The sequence below is a fragment of the Littorina saxatilis genome, linkage group LG1, assembly GCF_037325665.1.
Source record: "Littorina saxatilis isolate snail1 linkage group LG1, US_GU_Lsax_2.0, whole genome shotgun sequence".
Classification (NCBI taxonomy): Eukaryota; Metazoa; Mollusca; class Gastropoda; order Littorinimorpha; family Littorinidae; genus Littorina; species Littorina saxatilis.
Window position 1 is genome coordinate 6784940 of NC_090245.1, and position 17367 is coordinate 6802306.

Consider the following 17367-nt stretch of genomic DNA (forward strand, 5'->3'; position numbering starts at 1 on the left):
CGAATCCAAAAATCAATCACTCAAACCATCAATCAGTCAATTACCGAATCCCTCAATCAAATAACTGCTAAAACAATTCATTACTCAGACAATCAGCTAGTCAATCAATCACTCAATCAAGTATTTACTCACTTACTAACTAACTCACACTAACTCACTCACTCACTCACTCACTTACTTACTCAATCGATCACTCACTCACTCACTCACTCACTCACTCACTCACTCACACACTCACTCACACACTCACTCACACACTCACACTGACACTCCATCACTCACTCACACACTCACACTCACACACTCTCTCACTCACTCACACATTCACTCACACACTCCATCACTCACTCACACACTCACACACTCTCTCTCACACTCACACATTCACTCACACACTCACTCACACACTCACACACTCACTCAGTCAATCAATCAATCATTCAATCAACAAATCAACAAATCAATCACGTCTGATCAGTAGCACTTACCTGCTCCATCGAGTCCAACAATGAGCACTCTGGCCTTGTCAGCCAGCAGACGAGACCAGCAGCTGAAGGCAGCACCCATCCTTCTCAAGCTGCAGTATGTCTTCTTCAGGGTTTAAAGCAATGAGGTAGAGGGCTACTCGCACCACTGAGCCACCGCGAACGAGTTACTCAAATGAACAGTTATCGCTGTCCTTCGATTATGCCCCTTGCAAAGATGCTTTCCACTACCCTCTACATTTTCAACATCATCAACGTTGCTTTCTTAGTATTTTTCTGCAGGAAACTGGTATTGAGTATCGCAGCGACCGAGTGATCAGTATTTCTCTGACAACAACACCTGCTGCTTTATTGAAATTGCCAAACGTATTTGTAGCTTGTAAATGCGTTTTCCGTCACAGTCTCAGATGGTCACCGTGCTTTTGACATGAAAAAAACGCCGCACAGAATATTGAAACATTGATGTTTACTCCTCATATACTGTGTGCCCTTTGTGCAGCTATGTCACATTTTCAGTACTAGCAAGTTAACATTTAAAGCCGTCACTGGCAAGTAGACAACAAAGAAGACGAAGCATATATTATTTTCAAAGATACCTTCTCTTGGCGCCTTATTCTTACTCCATCTGAAAGCCACAAAGTGTACTTGAGGCACATGTGAACAATACTTTAAACACAATGCTGTAGTTCAACTTTCTGTCCTTCAAACAGTGTAGCGCAAAGGCGGAGAAAGCTGAGACGCGCAGAGCTGTTGTGTGGCGATCATTAAGATCATAGGCTTGTGGTAATACCAACTAGGCTAGGCTACACCGTGTTTGTGGCCACATGTGACGGAACACAGTCACACACCATAAATAGCACACGGATATGTGATCAATTTCTCTTTACATGTTTCTTTTTCCGAGCTCCGATGGTTTCACTCAAGTTGAACGCGGTATACAGTAGACGTTGGCCTATCGTCGTCGTCGTTGTTGTTGTTGTTGTTGTTGTTGTTGTTGTTGTTGTTGTTGTTCTTCTTCTTCTTCTTCTTCTTCTTCTTCTTCTTCTTCTTCTTCTTGCTGTTGTTCTTGTTCCTGTTCTTGGTGTTCGTGTCAGTTGTTGTTGTTGTTGTTGTTCTTGTTCTTGTTCTTGTTCTTGTTCTTGTTGTTCTACTTCTACTTCTTCTTGGTCTTGGTGTTGTTGTTGTTGTTGGTGGTGGTGTTGACGTCGCTTTCAACAACAGCACTCGCGCCACAACAAATGTGGTCTTTTCACCTCCCCGTATTCACAACAACGTTAACAAAACAAAATGTTTATTTTCACCACCATAGCGTATCCGTCACCGGCAAGTATTTGACGACGAGCTTCTTCATTATCTCTCAACCACACGTGTAGCTTGAATTCTTCAGCGTTGAATGTCATACTCGATTGTTTCAGTTCCATCGAGTATGGTATAGTGTATGCATTCGGTCACTTCCTGGTGTGGCTTATAATTAGAGTAGTCTTGTTAGCCGTTAGGTCCAACTGAATAATTAATACGTACACAGCAGGTACTGTTCACACAGAACCGACCTGCAACACGCGAGAAACAAATGTAGACTTCAATTTCCTACTACCACTGTTCACACACATAAAGTCACGTTTATTCCACTGTTAAATATATAGACTACAATTTCACACTAACACTGTTCACACACATAATGTCTATACCACTGTTAAATATAGACTAAAATTTCACACTAACACTGTTCACACACATAATGTCTCTACCACTGTTAACCTCTGCCCAGCGATACTATAAACTTTATAATTATACACTTTCGTTGTATCTCTGCCTCTGCTCACAGAACCAAACAGGAACTATGAACACCAGTATTAACGTAGAACATAAAGGTATGGACAGAGTAGATTGGCAGCACAGCACTCAGTGTAATACCTGAACACACCTCCTTTCATGTGTGTATGAGTCAGCACAAGGGTTGGCTTTTGTTCTGATCGAATGGCTCCGCTATTCATGCGTGGACAAACATTGGCTAAGTCTGCAATGACCCTCACTTCTAGTTTGTATTGCGGGTTAATAATAATAATAATAATAATAAATGAGCATTTATATAGCGCAACATCATAACTTTACAAGTATGCTCTTTGCGCTTAAGTTAACTTAAGTGCGGTTTCAGCAGTTCACGCATTTTGACACTTGATGTCAACAACTGGCTATCGTTACAGAACACTACGATACACTACATGTATCTCTTTCTCTTTCTTGTTTTGATTGAGTCTGGTCAAAGTGTTTTCTCTCTGTGTTCATGTGTCAGTGCTGAGCTTTTCATACTCACATTCTTGAAGCTGGACTGAGAAACACGTGTGAAAATAAACAAAACTTTCTAGTATTTTTCTGGGATTTGCTCCACACACACACACATACACACACACACACACACACACTGACACGCACGCACGCACGCACGCATCATATGCATGCAAAAGCGCACGCACAAACACATACATCAGTATTCACATAGCCTACACTCACACACACACACACACAACACACACACACACACACACACACACACACACACACACACACACACACACAAATGCGACCTAGTTCCTGTGACCCGACAAACCATTGTGGTGTAGAACAATAACTTATTATTAGACTACTGTCACACCAATCAGGGTCAGCCGTGTTGTCTGGTATCCCCTGGCAACGTGCTTCCTGCCAGCGCTGGTAACCGTATGTGTACTTCACGGTTCACGTTCGTGGAGCTGGGTTGGCCGAAACCACGTGGAGATATTGACATGATGTCAACTTGTTTGCTTAGCTGATTGGTTTATGTGCTACAAAAATTTTAGGCTTTTAACAGAATGTTTGTAAATGGTAGGTATCATTTGCTTGTTTGTTTGTTTGTATGTTTGTTTGTTTGTTTTGTTTTTCTTATCTTGAGTGAGTGTTTCTGCGCGCTCGTGTTTATTTTTTGTTACATTTAGTAAAGTTTTGACTGAATGTTTTAACATAGACGGGGAATCGAGACGAGGGTGTGGTGTGTGTATGTGTGTGTGTGTGTGGAGCGATTCAGAGAAAACTATTGGACCGATTTTCATGAAAGTTCACATGAAAGTTCCTGGGTATGAAATCCCCACAACTGTTTTTCATTTTTTTCAATAAATGTCTTTGATGACGTCATATCCGGCTTTTTGTGAAAGTTGAGGCGGCACTGTCAGTCACGCCTTCATTTTTTAAGCAAATTGGTTGAAATTTTGGTCAAGTAATCTTCGACGAAGCCCGGACTTTGGTATTGCATTTCAGCTTGGAGGTTTAAAAATTGATTAATGAATTTGCTCATTAAAGTTGTAATTAAAATCGATTTTTCGCAAACAGATTTTAAAAAGATTGCATTGTATTCCACATCTTCTCCTGAATTCAAAAATATATAGATATGTCATGTTTACTCTAAACATGTGCTCAGAATGAAAGAAAATAGGTTCAGTAAGTACTACGGACGCGTGCTTCGCGGCGGCGAGCGTGACCTGTCTCGGTCTTCGGTATGGTTAGCCAAGACTATCTGAATGTAGTCTCGTCGATGATTGGTTTGTGCTGTTGATCTTGACTAAATGTTTTTATATCGCTTCACGCGACTTGTTGTTTCTGTGTTGTTGTTTTTGTCAAGCAACGTGTTTGAAATATTCACTCAACCAGTTAGCTTCTCGTTGAAATGTAGAAACGTTGTAAGTATGTAGGAACCATAGACCATTCAGTATCCTGGACCGCCAACTAGCTCTCTCTCCGCTCTTTCTCTCTATTACGAGGTAGCGGCCTCTCGCATTTAGGAACCTACGCTTACATGGCCTTTCAGAAATCAGGGGGATGTCATATCCGGTGTCGATTGTAAACATGGACGAAGTTGCCGAGGTAAATTCTGAAAATGCTAAAATAAACTCAGCTAAAGTGCATATGGAACATGTTTTTCGATGAGTTTTGTTAAGTTTAGTTTGGAGTTTTGGAAAATCCAGTTCATTGTCACCTCCCATTGTCACAAATAACTGGAGCGTGCTTTCTTTTCACTGTCTTCGAATCGCTGGCCTTTCAAACCGGACGCTAAGCGCCCTTGAAAGTCGAGCGTCGTTACCTCGAAGGGTCACGTGACGAGTTGGCGGTCCAGGCTATTTGGTCTATGGTAGGAACAGAGAGAGAGACACACACACACACAACAGGCACACAGACAGACATACTGACAGACATAATGACGGATAGACAGACACACAGACAGAGCACACTTCTACATACATGCTGGTGCCAAAACAGTCATTGAGTCATAAGATTTAAATGTAATAAAAACTTCTTTATCAAAAACATCATGATATTGCACGACAATAAAGACGATCATAGTGTCACAACAAGATAACATTTGAACACAACAGATATCACAGCTAATAGAAATATTCAAATAAAATCAATTACATTGTACAATTCGTGTCGGCCTATGTACATGTTCACACATTTACACAACAACAAAACAGGCAAACAGCCCCCCCCCCCCCCCCCCCCCGCCATACACATACTCTCTCTCTCCCTCTATCTCTATCTTTCTCTCTTTCTTTCTTTCTCTCTCTCTTTCTTTATTTCTCTCTCCCTCTCTCTGTTCTCTCCCCCCCCCCCCTCTCTCTAGTCTTGAGAGAATAGTAATTCATTTCCCATGAATATCAAGTGTACGAGCTTCTCACAACACTCTCATTTTCTCTGTTCAAAAATCAAGATGATCACTGACCTATGGGCACCACACTACAAAAGGAGAAACAACATATTTACAATTTATCAACATTTGAATCATGATTTCCTGAGTGAACATGCACATTTTTTCTTTCTTCTGTAAATCCTCCTGTTTTGATTAAGTTCCCCATACCCCCCTCCTACATTTTGTTCTTCTGGTTGATAATTGTGTTGTCCACCATCATGAAAACTTGTGTAACTTAGCATTGTTATGGTCACGTCAAATAAGCATCTGCTTGAGTTCGTGTCCTAGCTGCATTTTTGTCAATTGTTTCATGTCATGTATTTAGAATAAAATTGTGTTTAAACCAACATGCAAAAGGAAAAGTAGTCAGGTAGCTCGTGGCAAGGAAACAACAATCTTCCCTTTTTTTAACAAATTACCATTTTCTCACAAATTTCCAAAGGGAAGTTTACACCCTCGCGAGTTCCAGGGCCCATGACGTGGCATTGTGTCCATGCACTGTTTTGTTGCCCATCATGTGTCCACTCTCAAGACGAATGAGCCGGTGCTGTGGTCAATGAAGTTTTGTCCGTCGTTGTTAAAGTACAGCGTTCCATTAACCACTCTTGTCTATTTTCGGTGGGGTTGGGTTTGTTTTAATCTTTCACTGGATGGGCCATCTCTGGCATTTCTTCGTAAAACATATTTCACCTGTGGGTGTGAATGTACTAGTCTAACGAAGTTAAATCTCAATATTCCATGATAAAGTCTTGTCTTTTTTCAGATTCTGTTATTAATAACTTTGAGATTTCTTGAAGTCTTTCACCAGTCGAGCCATTTCTTGCATGGCTTCGTAAACCCCTTCACCCGTTGGTGCGCATGTGCCCTGGATGTGCCACTTCCGGCCCTTCTCTTGGCTGATTTGCAGTTTTTCTGCCACCTCCGACACTCCGACCGCGCCTGTTAAGCAAACCAAAATGGTCAATGATATGAATTTCACTTAAAGACATATTCCTTCCCATGTCGACGATGATGTTAACCACCATGTAAACTGTCCAAGCGTTCACATTCAATGCGATCATCCCTCCAAGTGGACACATACAACACAGCAACAGGCTGGCTGCTTTCTGGTCACTTTGGGAAATGTTTGCAAAGTTATGTTCGAAGAGTGAAAAGGAAACTAGCCGCCTGTAGATTGTTGACATTTGTGCAGGTGAGAGGATGGCCTCGTTCCATTTAAAATCCTGGACGAATCAATATAAAGTGATACACGAAATAGTTCACTCCGGAAGGAAGGAAGGTAGGCTATCTCTCACACTGAACTTCATACAATAAGATAAAACCCCGACTGAACCGCCTTATTTTTGAAAATTAATGGCGTGTAGGTTTTTTCTTTTATGATGGCAAGTTTGATGTGTGTGTATTTACCTGGCAAGTCCTGTTTGTTGGCGAGCACCACCACCGGAACGCCCCTCATGTCGTCACTGTTCAGGATGTTCTGCAGCTCGTCTCGGGACTCCGCGAAGCGCTCCCTGTCACTGCTGTCAACCACGTACAGAATACCTGAAACAACAACAGTTATGACATATTTTAGGTGGGTTTGTTTTTTTGCAGGACCATGCATTACGGATAAATACTGTTCTTACTCGGGGTGGATCTAGGTTAGTACAGAATGAGATATTTGGTTCTTGAAAGAGAGTTGATAATTGAAGTGGAGGAGGAGATATGTGTGTGTGTGTGTCTGTGTGTGTGTGTGTGTGTGTGCGTTCGTGCGTACGTGCGTGCGTGCGTGTGTCTGTCTGTCTGTCTGTGTGTCTGTCTGTCTGCCCCGTGATCATGAGGTCGTGGGTTCGAACCCCGGCCGGGTCATACCTAAGACTTTAAAATTGGCAATCTAGTGGCTGCTCCGCCTGGCGTCTGGCATTATGGGGTTAGTGCTAAGACTGGTTGGTCCGGTGTCAGAATAATGTGACTGGGTGAGACATGAAGCCTGTGCTGCGACTTCTGTCTTGTGTGTGGCGCACGTTAAATTATTTCTTTATTTGGTGTTAAACGTCGTTTTCAACCACGAAGGTTATATCGCGACGGGGCGCACGTTAAATGTCAAAGCAGCACCGCCCTGATATGGCCCTTCGTGGTCGGCTGGACGTTAAACAAACAAACAAACAAACAAACTCTCTCTCTCTCTCTCTCTCTCTTGCTCTCTCTTTCTATCTCTTTCTCTCTCTCTCTCTCTCTCTCTCTCTCTCTCTCTCTCTCTCTCTCTCTCTCTCTCTCTCTCTCTCTGCTGCTCTCTCTTTCTATCTCTGTCTCTGTCTCTCTCTGTCTCTCTCTGTCTCTCTCTCTCTCTCTCTCTCTCTCTCTCTCTCTCTCTGTGTACCTTGAGTGTTCATGAAGTAGTGCTTCCAGAGGGCCCGGATTTTCTCTTGACCCCCGACATCCCAGACAGTGAAGGTCAAACCCTTGACCGGCGACACTGTCTCCACGTTAAAGCCAATGGTCGGAATCGTGGTGACCACCTCGTTTAGTTTCACCTTGTACAGAACGGTCGTTTTGCCTGCAAACCAAAAAAAGGTTGTATGGTTTTACCAGGGCGAAAAAATTAGTGTAAAAGTAGTATCATTTCACAAGGGCGGGAAACAGTAATGTGATCCTGTAATAACCTGTCATTATAAGTGTGGTAGTGTAGTCCAAGTTTCTGCAATACACAATTTGACCAAGAAAATGTAGAAAAATGGGAAACGTATTATTTGTTTAAAAAAAAAAGCATGATGTCAAGAAAAAAAGAAAAATAATTTAAAAAGGAGAATTTCTTCATGGGGCTAGGTACCACGGCGAAACATGTGAATACATCTTCAAGACCGACAAAGACACAAACTAATCAGTTATGTACTCACGTTTTACTAAGTAACAAATATATCACACTCTCAGTCCTTTTGGAATACCATTACTCTTTTGACGAGAAAATTCATAATTTCAACGTTTAGATACCAAGTTGACGAATGCATGAATCTATCAACCAGTCAGTCAGTCAGTCAAGCAGTCAACCAACCAGCCAATCAACCAATCAATGAACAAACCATCCACCCAATCAACCAATCACTCGATAAATAATTTGATTAAGCAATGAAACTAAAAAGTCGATCATGCTGACAGCAAATCAATCAAAAAATCAATCAATCAACCAATAAGTCAACCAACCAACCAACCAACCAATCAATCAATCAATCAATCAATCAACCAATAAGTCAATCAACCAACCAACCAACCAATCAATCAATCAATCAATCAATCAATCAACCAATAAGTCAATCAACCAACCAACCAACCAACCAACCAACCAATCAATCAATCAATCAATCAATCAATCAACTCACCTGCAGCATCCAGGCCCACCATGAGAATCCTGGCCGGATCGTTGCGGAAATCCGAGAACAAGTCGGACAGGCGGCTGAAGAGTGCTCCCATCGTATCTGTGAACCACTGAACCACCCAACTCATCGAGTCAACACAAATCGAAGCGCCGAAAAAATTTCCGTCGGCGTTAGTAGCACACCAAAAATCAAAACTAAATGCAAAAGGGGAAAAAAGAAAAATAGACCCAAAACCAACAATTGCAAAGATTGAGTGTGAAGTTGCGAAGTGCTGTCCGGAGACGTTTAGCTTTTTAGTCAGTCAACAATATCTGCACCCAAAGCTGTGAAGTTCTGTTTTCGGTCCTTCTCTCTATTCTTTCCCTTTGTATTTATGCCTCACGTTGAAACTGAGACACAGACGACTTTTGAAATGGAGAAACTTCAAGCTTAGCTGAGATCTTTTACTGAGACAAGTTAGTTGCACTACTGTCCTTTCAATGCCAGGTTTCGAACAACGTGTCTGTTTTATAGAGCCCATAACATAGTGCTATTTTTACTACGGTCACGCTAATATCTGTATGCTGGCGCGGCCAACGTGGCCAATATGACAAGACGGAGCCCGGTTGTTGGCTCGTTAGATGGCCTTGCACCACCGTTCAGCCATAATAGCCAGTGGTATATACCTGTACTTTTGTGAGTATAGGCGCTTGTAAATAAAATCGCAAAGATATAGGTCACACACGCGCGCGCACACACACGCACACACAGACACGCACACACACACACACAAACCGGCACGGCACAGAGACAGACAGACAGACAGATAAGCACACACACACACACTGTGGCACACACACACACACACACACACACACAGCCGGCGGGGGAGGGGGGGAGGCTGACGGACAGGCCCGGCATTGATTCAATCTCTCTCTCTCTCTCAGTCTCTCTCTCTCTCGGGGACGTAGCTCAGTTGGTAGCGCGCTGGCTTTGTAGCCAGTTGGTCGCTATCAGCGTGGGTTCGATCCCCACGTTCGGCGAGAGATTTATTTCTCGGAGTCAACTTTGTGCAGACTCTCTTCGGTGTCCGAACACCCCCGTGTGCACACATGCGCACGAAAAAGATCCCACGTTCACAGCGAAAGTCTCAGGGCTTGGAAAACACGAAGACACGCATGCATCATCTCTCGTCTCTGATTATCATGATCGTATTTCGATACTTTGACGAGACAAACCCAATCTCGCGGCTGGTGTGTCGAAGAAGACAGCCACAGCGGGCTTGTTCGAATCAAAGTATCACACCATATCTTCAGCGTATTACCAATACCTGTCCCAATATAGACCTGTTGGTCTAAGAGGACGTTAAACCCTAATAGTCAGTCTCTCTCTCTCTCTCTCTCTCTCTCTCTCTCTCGCTCTCTCTCTCTCTCTCTGTCAGGCTGTCTCTGTCTCTTTCTCTCCCGAGTCATTCTCTCTTTCTCTGTCTGTCTGCCGTCTCAGTGTCTCTGTCTGTCTCACTCACTGAGTCTCTCTCCACTGAAAACTCATAGCCTAACTTGCTCGTAGTTCTGTGAAATCCCCGCTAGTTAATGGTAGGGTGCCTGTGGTCCGGCGTTTCTCCGGCCTTCCACCAACAAATAGTATACTATCGCCGCCGTCACACTTGCCGCTTTACCTGACAGGGTCGCCAAACCACGCTGGAGGTTTTGACGTCATTTATTGGGGGAATCCCCGTTTTCTTGAGCGATGCAAAATGGAGCAATTAATAATATATGTGTGTTTCCCTCAAAATGATTGATTCGATCGTCCGTTAATTAACGGTAACCCGGCATGAAAGGAACTGTCTGACAGTGCGAACAACTTATCCGAATCACTGAGTAGGTTGCATGCTTCCAGTGTCAGTGGGCATTAAAGAGTGAAACCTGATTGTCCGCAAAAGTAGCCCCAGATAACTTGATTAAACTGAGGCACAGTAAGCCTCCCGTAAACCATCACAGATACTGTCAGGCTTTTACACACAGTACAAACACCCTTCCATTTGAACGCTCACCAAACGGGACATAGGCTAGGTGTCCAACGTAAAGAGCGAGCAATTTTCAAAGAATTAATTTTGCGGCCGGAGAGAGTGTCAGAGACAATCGGACCGTGGTGCGTTTTGGCGCTAGACCTAACTTTTAAAATCTAAATAATTAATTGACAGCTTGTTACACAAACATTCTCAAATCATAAAAGAATTCTTTTTTCATCAAGACAAGATCAGTACAATTCGAAGTCAGTTTTTGAAAGTTTAAAAAAAGAAAAGCCCGGAAGCAGGGTCACGCAAGGTCGTCGTTCTCGTTGCAGACGACGGTTTCAGAAAACCTATCGCCAGTTCAGTCTGAACAGTCACAAGCCATCGCGAGAGTTCTTGTGAACCACAGCCGTTTGTTTCGTGCATAGTCAGAGGTACTTAATTACGTGCTATTGCAGATAAGCTCACAGCGAGTCGCATTCAAATTACTAACTGACGACTACATTGTGAAAAAGGGAAACTTGATCACACGGGTTCACGATGGCTCAGGGGTAAGATAAACCACACAAAAATAAATTCTTTGAAAAATGATTGCTCGCTCTTAACGGAGGGCACCTAGGATGTTCCCGTTTGGTGAGCGTTCAAATGGAATGGTGTTTGTACTGTGTGTAAAAGCCTGACAGTATCTGTGATGGCCAGTTTACGGGAGGCTTACTAGCTGTGAAGGCATGATCGATTCAGTGTTTTTTAAGTTTTTTCACAGGTGCAACATCAGTTATATGTTGTTCTTTTCTGCTTTTGTTTTTGTATTTTGTCAGAAATGAATTAACTTTCGGCAACTCAGTTACACACACACCGTTGACACGGCCGTGGGTGACACACCGTCAGTCACACACACACGCACACACACACACACATGGCAAACACACGCACTGACACACACACACACACACACACACACACAAGATTAGACGTGATACGATCGGAAAACACCGATTCCAAAATAATCAGCAACAGGCACGACAGAGACAAGTTTGTCCAATCAGAAACGAAAACCTGAGCGCCTTGTCCAATCAGTAAAACCGTACAGTAGAGCTAATAATATTAACATGCGATACATATTCATGAGCAATGCCTCGCAATGGGAGCGCGGGGTTGGTAGAGTCGCCAACGGCTAAGCTGGAGTGCGCCACGTCCCAATACAGGAATTACAGTGAGAATGACGTAGCTGGCTCCACGCTTGAATAAACTCTACGTGGAAGTTCCATCCAATCCGTGCCTCACGTGTCACCCCAGTAGGCCCATATATAAAACGCTCTGACACCCTACTTACAGCAATCGAAACTTGGCAAATCACATAATCCATTGATTGTTCTCTGTGTGTTGTATAGACTTTTTGTGCTGGTTTGCCATAATAACGATTAAACGTGAAAAGTGTATAAACTTGTGACGAAAAAACTTAAGTTACTTTGCAACTTCTTCATCATCTCTTGACTGAGAGAGAGAAAATTTGAGTTCTGTTATTCTTGATTGCCTGTGGATCATACATTTCCTAGTTTAAAAAAACAGACAGTATTTTGTTCTACCTGTGAACGGCGGCTGAGCTCTTGACCGAGGGTGATTCAAAACGGTGAACATCTCTGAGACAAGCAAGAATCAAAAAGAACAAGGACTGACACACTATGGGGCTGTGGGTCTCACGACTGATTGAGGCTCTGTCGGGCTTCGCAGGGGGATCATCGGCGTCCAGAATTCTTCTGCTGGGACTGGATAATGCCGGTACGTGTATAGGTTTTAACTTTTTTTTAATTCTTATCTTGAAACAATGAAAAAATTTATATTTAGTATTCATATTAATTGCTCTCTTCCTTTTGTTATTCTGTCTTTATTTTTATTCCATTTTCTTGTTCTTGTTTTGAACTTGTGAGTTGATTGTCAACACCCATAACTTAACGCACATGTTTTCAGTAATAGATGCCCGTGTTTGGTTATCTAAAAGTGTTTGCCGTATGTCCGTTTCATTGTTACGTATTTATGTAAAATGTCTCCGAATTTTGTACTGTAGGGTAAAGGTATCTAATTCCGACCGATTTTGGGGGTACCTAAATCCGACCGGTTTTCCCAGTCACATCAATGACGATGTGCGCACGTCACCACAACAGAAGTAATGAAATTCAAAGAAGATAAGGAAGATAGAAGCCGAGCATGCTCCCCCGGAAAATTGTTGAAAAACGGTTAAAATCTGTGCAATCTGGTGCATTCTGGGCCTTGTTTTGAGGGTTAAGAGCAGCATTGTTTTGGTGCTAAAACTAGTAAAAGTCAAAGCAAGGTACATGCTTTTTCCAGGGGTGGGGTTCCGGAACCCCTGGAACCCCCCCCCCCCCCCCCCCCTGGGTCCGGCCCTGCATAGAGGGGGAATCGAGACGAGGGGGGTCGTGGTGTTTGTGTGTGTGTGTGTGCGTGTGTCTGTCTGTGTGTGTGTGTAGAGCGATTCAGACTAAACTACTGGACCGATCTTTATGAAATTTGACATGAGAGTTCCTGGGTACCCCCAGACATTTTTTTTTTTCGATAAATGTCTTTGATGACGTCATATCCGGCTTTTTTAAAAAGTTGAGGCGGCACTGTCACACCCTCATTTTTCAATCAAATTGATTGAAATTTTGGCCAAGCAATCTTCGACGAAGGCCGGACTTCGGTATTGCATTTCAGCTTGGTGGCTTTAAAAATGAATTAATGACTTTGGTCATTAACAATCTGAAAATTGCAAAAAAAAAACAAAAAAAAATTATAAAACGATCCAAATTTACGTTCATCTTATTTTTCATGATTTTCTGATTCCAAAAACATATAAATATGTTAAATTTGGATTAAAAACAAGCTCTGAAAATTAAAAAAATTAAAAATTATGATCAAAATTAAATTTTCGAAATCAATTTAAAAACACTTTCATCTTATTCCTTGTCGGTTCCTCATTCCAAAAACATATAGATATGATATGTTTGGATTAAAAACACGCTCAGAAAGTTAAAACGAAGAGAGGTACAGTAAAGCGTGCTATGAAGCACAGCGCAACCGCTACCGCGCCAAACAGGCTCGTCACTTTCACTGCCTTTTGCACTAGCGGCGGACTACGTTCAATTTCATTCTGTGAGTTCCACAGCTTGACTAAATGTAGTAATTTCGCCTTACGCGACTTGTTACATTTGTAATCAATTATGATATGTAAACTGGTTAAGACATGCCATACTGTTTAACTGAAAGATTACCAATATCAAGTTGTTGTTGTTGTTGTTGTTGTTGTTTTTAAAACTGATTCAAAGTCATTTTCTTTTCAATACGTCAAACGCCGAAACTGAATAGTTTGTAAAAGAACCCGCGGTCTACTTTTTTAAGACAACAGAATACATTGTGTATACTCTTTCAAACTGCACGAGCATTTGTGGCTTCTTCTTGACTCTTGTTTTACCGTCATTGCATTTTTTGAAAGAGCGTGAGTCTTTTAAAGTGAAATACTTGAAAAAGCAACCTAACAAAGACACACATTACAAACAAATGAATACCTAACCCTGATGGATTGTATCTCTTTTTTTTCGGCAGGCAAGACAACGATCCTGTACAAAGTGAAGCTGAACGATGACGTCATGACCATCCCGACCTTGGGTTTTAACGTGGAGACAGTGTCTCCGGTCAAGGGCGTGACCTTCACCGTCTGGGATGTCGGAGGTCAAAAGGCACTCAGGCAACTGTGGCGCCACTACTACGAAAACTGTGCAGGTGTGTGTGTGTGTGTTTGTGTGTGTGTGTGTGTGAGTGAGTGTGTGTGTGTGAGTGTGTGTGTGTCTGAGTGTGTATTATGTGAGAGTCAGGCATATATAGCTTATAATAGAACACCTTGACAAAGGCCACGAGGCCGAAATATTGGTGAAACGAAAAGACAAGTTTTGGTTATTTGTTCCTTATTTGTTTGTATATATACATATATTATATATACATTATCATAGAGAGATAGGGAGATGTCTTAACAGAGCTGAGGTTTGTTGCATGCTAATCACCGTTTTCACGGCATTTGACCCGGAACCAACAACTGAATATATAACCCTGTACTCTTTGCCCCAGGTCTTCTCTACGTGGTGGACAGTGCAGACAGGGAGAGAATGGAGGAAGCTCGCGAGGAACTGTACCACGTGTGCGACAGTCCTGACATGGCCGGCGTCCCTGCCGTCATTCTGGCCAACAAGCAAGATCTACCAGGTAAGCTGTCATACCACACTAAATCTAAAAAGGCATAGTGGGTGGGAGTGACGGCCAGGAACGTCCTGTTTGCTAATTAACCTCTTTGATAATCGAGACACGGCAGCGGTCATTATATATCGTTGTGATCTGACAGGTTAGTCACCTTGTAATGCCGGAGGAAGACGGGGGTAAAGGCTACAAGAGAGAGAAGAGGTTTTTTTTCAGAGAAGAACCAAAGAGGGAAACACATAGACAGGCAGACACTGAGACAAACGGGCATACAATGATTGTACGGTCCTGAGACGAGGGATGTACTCTTGTTCTGCATAGACTGACGTACGTTGCTTCGGCCAGTGAAGAAAGACCTTTTTAGAGCAACTATGCACAAGACATTTAGCTTGGTTCCACTATTGTTTGTTTTTGTTGAACACCGATTGTTGAAAATCCTGATTTTTGTGTGTAAATTATGCTTTTATTCATTGTTAATTCTCTGTATCTGTAGGTGCCTGCAACACATCAGAGGTCGCAGATCTTATGGGTCTCAACCTCATGAAAGACAGGAAGTGGTTCGTGCAAGGCGCATGCGCACCGACAGCAGAGGGCATTTACGAGGCAATGGCAGAGTTGGCAAGACTTTCCAAAGAATTTCAGAACTCCAAACGATGATCAAGAAAAGGGACATCAGGTTCTACTTAATTTGTGTTTGGACGCACCTCGGTCGGTAGCAACGAACTGTCACGATGATGTTACTACACAGTCGAGACCAAAACAAGTACTTTTGTGATTGTTCTGAGAAAATATAAGTTTGACGCCCTCCCGGCAAAGCCATAACTGATTCAAAAATTGAGCAGAGTCCCTGTGACTATTTCGGCTGTGGTGCGTCTCCAACACGATTTGAAGGCACGTGACTCAAGTGAAAGGTGTGCAAGAAAAAATGGGACTCAGTTGATGGCTCCGACCACTGTCGTCTTGGTACCAGTCTTTGACCAATACTCCCAAAATGAGCCATCCTGATTTTTTTGGTGCAAAAATGCTCTTTTTCGTGGGAAAAAGGAATCGCTTTTATTTTCTCTCATGAAAAAGGGATTTTTCCGCACCAGACTCCTTTTTTGGCGGGAAAAAAGACTAGTCACCATCCGTCAAGGACTGAAACTATGGCAATCAAATCATCTGAGGCCTCCACACTGGCTGATGTAATACCGGCTTGTGAAATACAGTTAAAACGGATGTTTCAGTTGCCACGTTTAGGCATGATTCAATAGATTGATGGACATAACGGAGGATGGGAGACCGAACATCTTTTTGGATGAGGAAACACGGCATTCAGTGTGTGATGCTGTCCCACCGGAAAAGTGTGTGTGTGTGTGTTTGATTGTCAGCGAGAATGTGATAGAATTAGTTAGGTCCAGATCCTTACTCCCGTGACCATTCTCTGGCTGCAAAGGTTTGACGATTGATTTGACTTCTACGGATCCTTTAGAACAAAATTAGACCCCCCTACACCTTCGAAAAATGCTGGCATTTTTCACCAGAGGCCAAAATCCAATATGGCCGCCAGCGCTATCTGGAAAAATCAAGTTTTGAACCAAAGCACCTAGAATTATGTACAAAGACACTTTTTCGGGTGAGTTGACGACGAGGATTCCGATTCTGATATTAGTTTGACGTTACGACATCATTTGGCCCTAATAATTTAAGATGGCCACCATCCAGTAGAGCGAAAACGTAACTTTTGTCCTTCAAGCAAACATCCTCCATAAGGATCTATTGCAGTAAAGCAATTGTTGAATGCATGACAAGAAAACTTAGTACACTTCTAAATAACCTCTGTATAATAACTGTAACATGAACAGTTTTCAGTTGAAACCAATTACAAACTGTCAATAATAATCGTTTTACTCTGAAAATGGCACTTTTTCGGCCCTTTCTTTGGACAAAGATGACAACAACACAGTTGATACACATTTAGAAGTCACCAATTGTGCTTTTATGTCCTTCCTTTCAGTGCTATGAAATCGATGAATCAATATGACATTGGTGAGATAAATTAGTCCGAATCAGAGCATGCTGCCTCGCTAGATTCTGAATCGTCATATTCCAATGCATTCTCCCTCCTCTGTACATCATCATCATCATCATCATCTTCCTCATTGCTCTCATCTTCCTCGCTCTCTTCATCTGGCCCTTGTGCAGGTAGGTGCATAGGTAGGTGTATCGGGAGAGCAGGTTGCGTGTGGCGGACAGGGCGACAGCGACCACCCACCAGCTCCCAGCCGTTTCCGAGTGGCGTGGGGTGGTTCTTCAGGAAGGGATGACGCACTAGATATGCCAAGTAGTTTGCAGGGAGGCAGTGTTGGCGTAGGCTGTCTGCATCTGGAGATGAATGCTTTGTTTTTCAGTGCCTTCCACTTTGCTGCACGGGCCTCAGCCATGGTGCTACTCTTGTTGTTGCCATAGATTGCATGTTGCGTGAATTGGAAGAGCTCCTCTAGCACCTCCTCCTCAGGGTCAAGGCTATCTCCGCACTGCAAGAGTTGCCGTCGGGCCACAGCGCTCTTTGCAACCCGGTCAAACACTGACGTC

General features: G+C 42.9%; 3 protein-coding genes across 3 annotated transcripts in view; 1 reads left to right on the forward strand and 2 right to left on the reverse strand.

Annotated features, from left to right (window-relative positions):
- Positions 1–2410, reverse strand: part of LOC138960192 (uncharacterized) — an 18372-nt gene extending 15962 nt beyond the window's left edge. The window contains exon 1 of the mRNA XM_070331975.1: positions 489–2410. Within this exon, the coding sequence (XP_070188076.1) occupies positions 489–567 (79 nt within the window). The 5' untranslated portion in view covers positions 568–2410. The remainder of the gene's footprint in view (positions 1–488) is intronic.
- A 2615-nt stretch (positions 2411–5025) lies between these two features.
- LOC138960203 (uncharacterized) lies at positions 5026–9037 on the reverse strand. Its single transcript, XM_070331985.1, has 4 exons — positions 8559–9037; positions 7562–7738; positions 6610–6744; positions 5026–6141 (listed from the first exon to the last, which is right to left on the reverse strand). Exons 1-4 carry the CDS (start codon positions 8680–8682, stop codon positions 5975–5977), a joined length of 603 nt encoding a protein of 200 aa, XP_070188086.1. The 5' UTR covers positions 8683–9037; the 3' UTR covers positions 5026–5974.
- A 2476-nt stretch (positions 9038–11513) lies between these two features.
- LOC138960209 (uncharacterized) lies at positions 11514–16158 on the forward strand. Its single transcript, XM_070331994.1, has 4 exons — positions 11514–12327; positions 14149–14325; positions 14668–14802; positions 15287–16158. The coding sequence occupies exons 1-4, from the start codon at positions 12231–12233 to the stop codon at positions 15448–15450; spliced, it is 573 nt and encodes a 190-aa protein (XP_070188095.1). The 5' UTR covers positions 11514–12230; the 3' UTR covers positions 15451–16158.
- Positions 16159–17367: the final 1209 nt, after the last annotated feature.

Coding starts and splice junctions, on each gene's coding strand:
- LOC138960203 (XM_070331985.1), bottom strand. CDS start 8,682: ATGAGTTGGGTGGTTCAGTGGTTCACAGATACGATGGGAGCACTCTTC. Junction 7,739..8,558: donor GGTGGGCCTGGATGCTGCAG/GTGAGTTGATTG, acceptor TTTGGTTTGCAG/GCAAAACGACCGTTCTGTAC. Junction 6,142..6,609: donor CAACAAACAGGACTTGCCAG/GTAAATACACAC, acceptor TTTGCTTAACAG/GCGCGGTCGGAGTGTCGGAG.
- LOC138960209 (XM_070331994.1), top strand. CDS start 12,231: ATGGGGCTGTGGGTCTCACGACTGATTGAGGCTCTGTCGGGCTTCGCA. Junction 12,328..14,148: donor GCTGGGACTGGATAATGCCG/GTACGTGTATAG, acceptor TTTTTTCGGCAG/GCAAGACAACGATCCTGTAC. Junction 14,803..15,286: donor CAACAAGCAAGATCTACCAG/GTAAGCTGTCAT, acceptor CTGTATCTGTAG/GTGCCTGCAACACATCAGAG.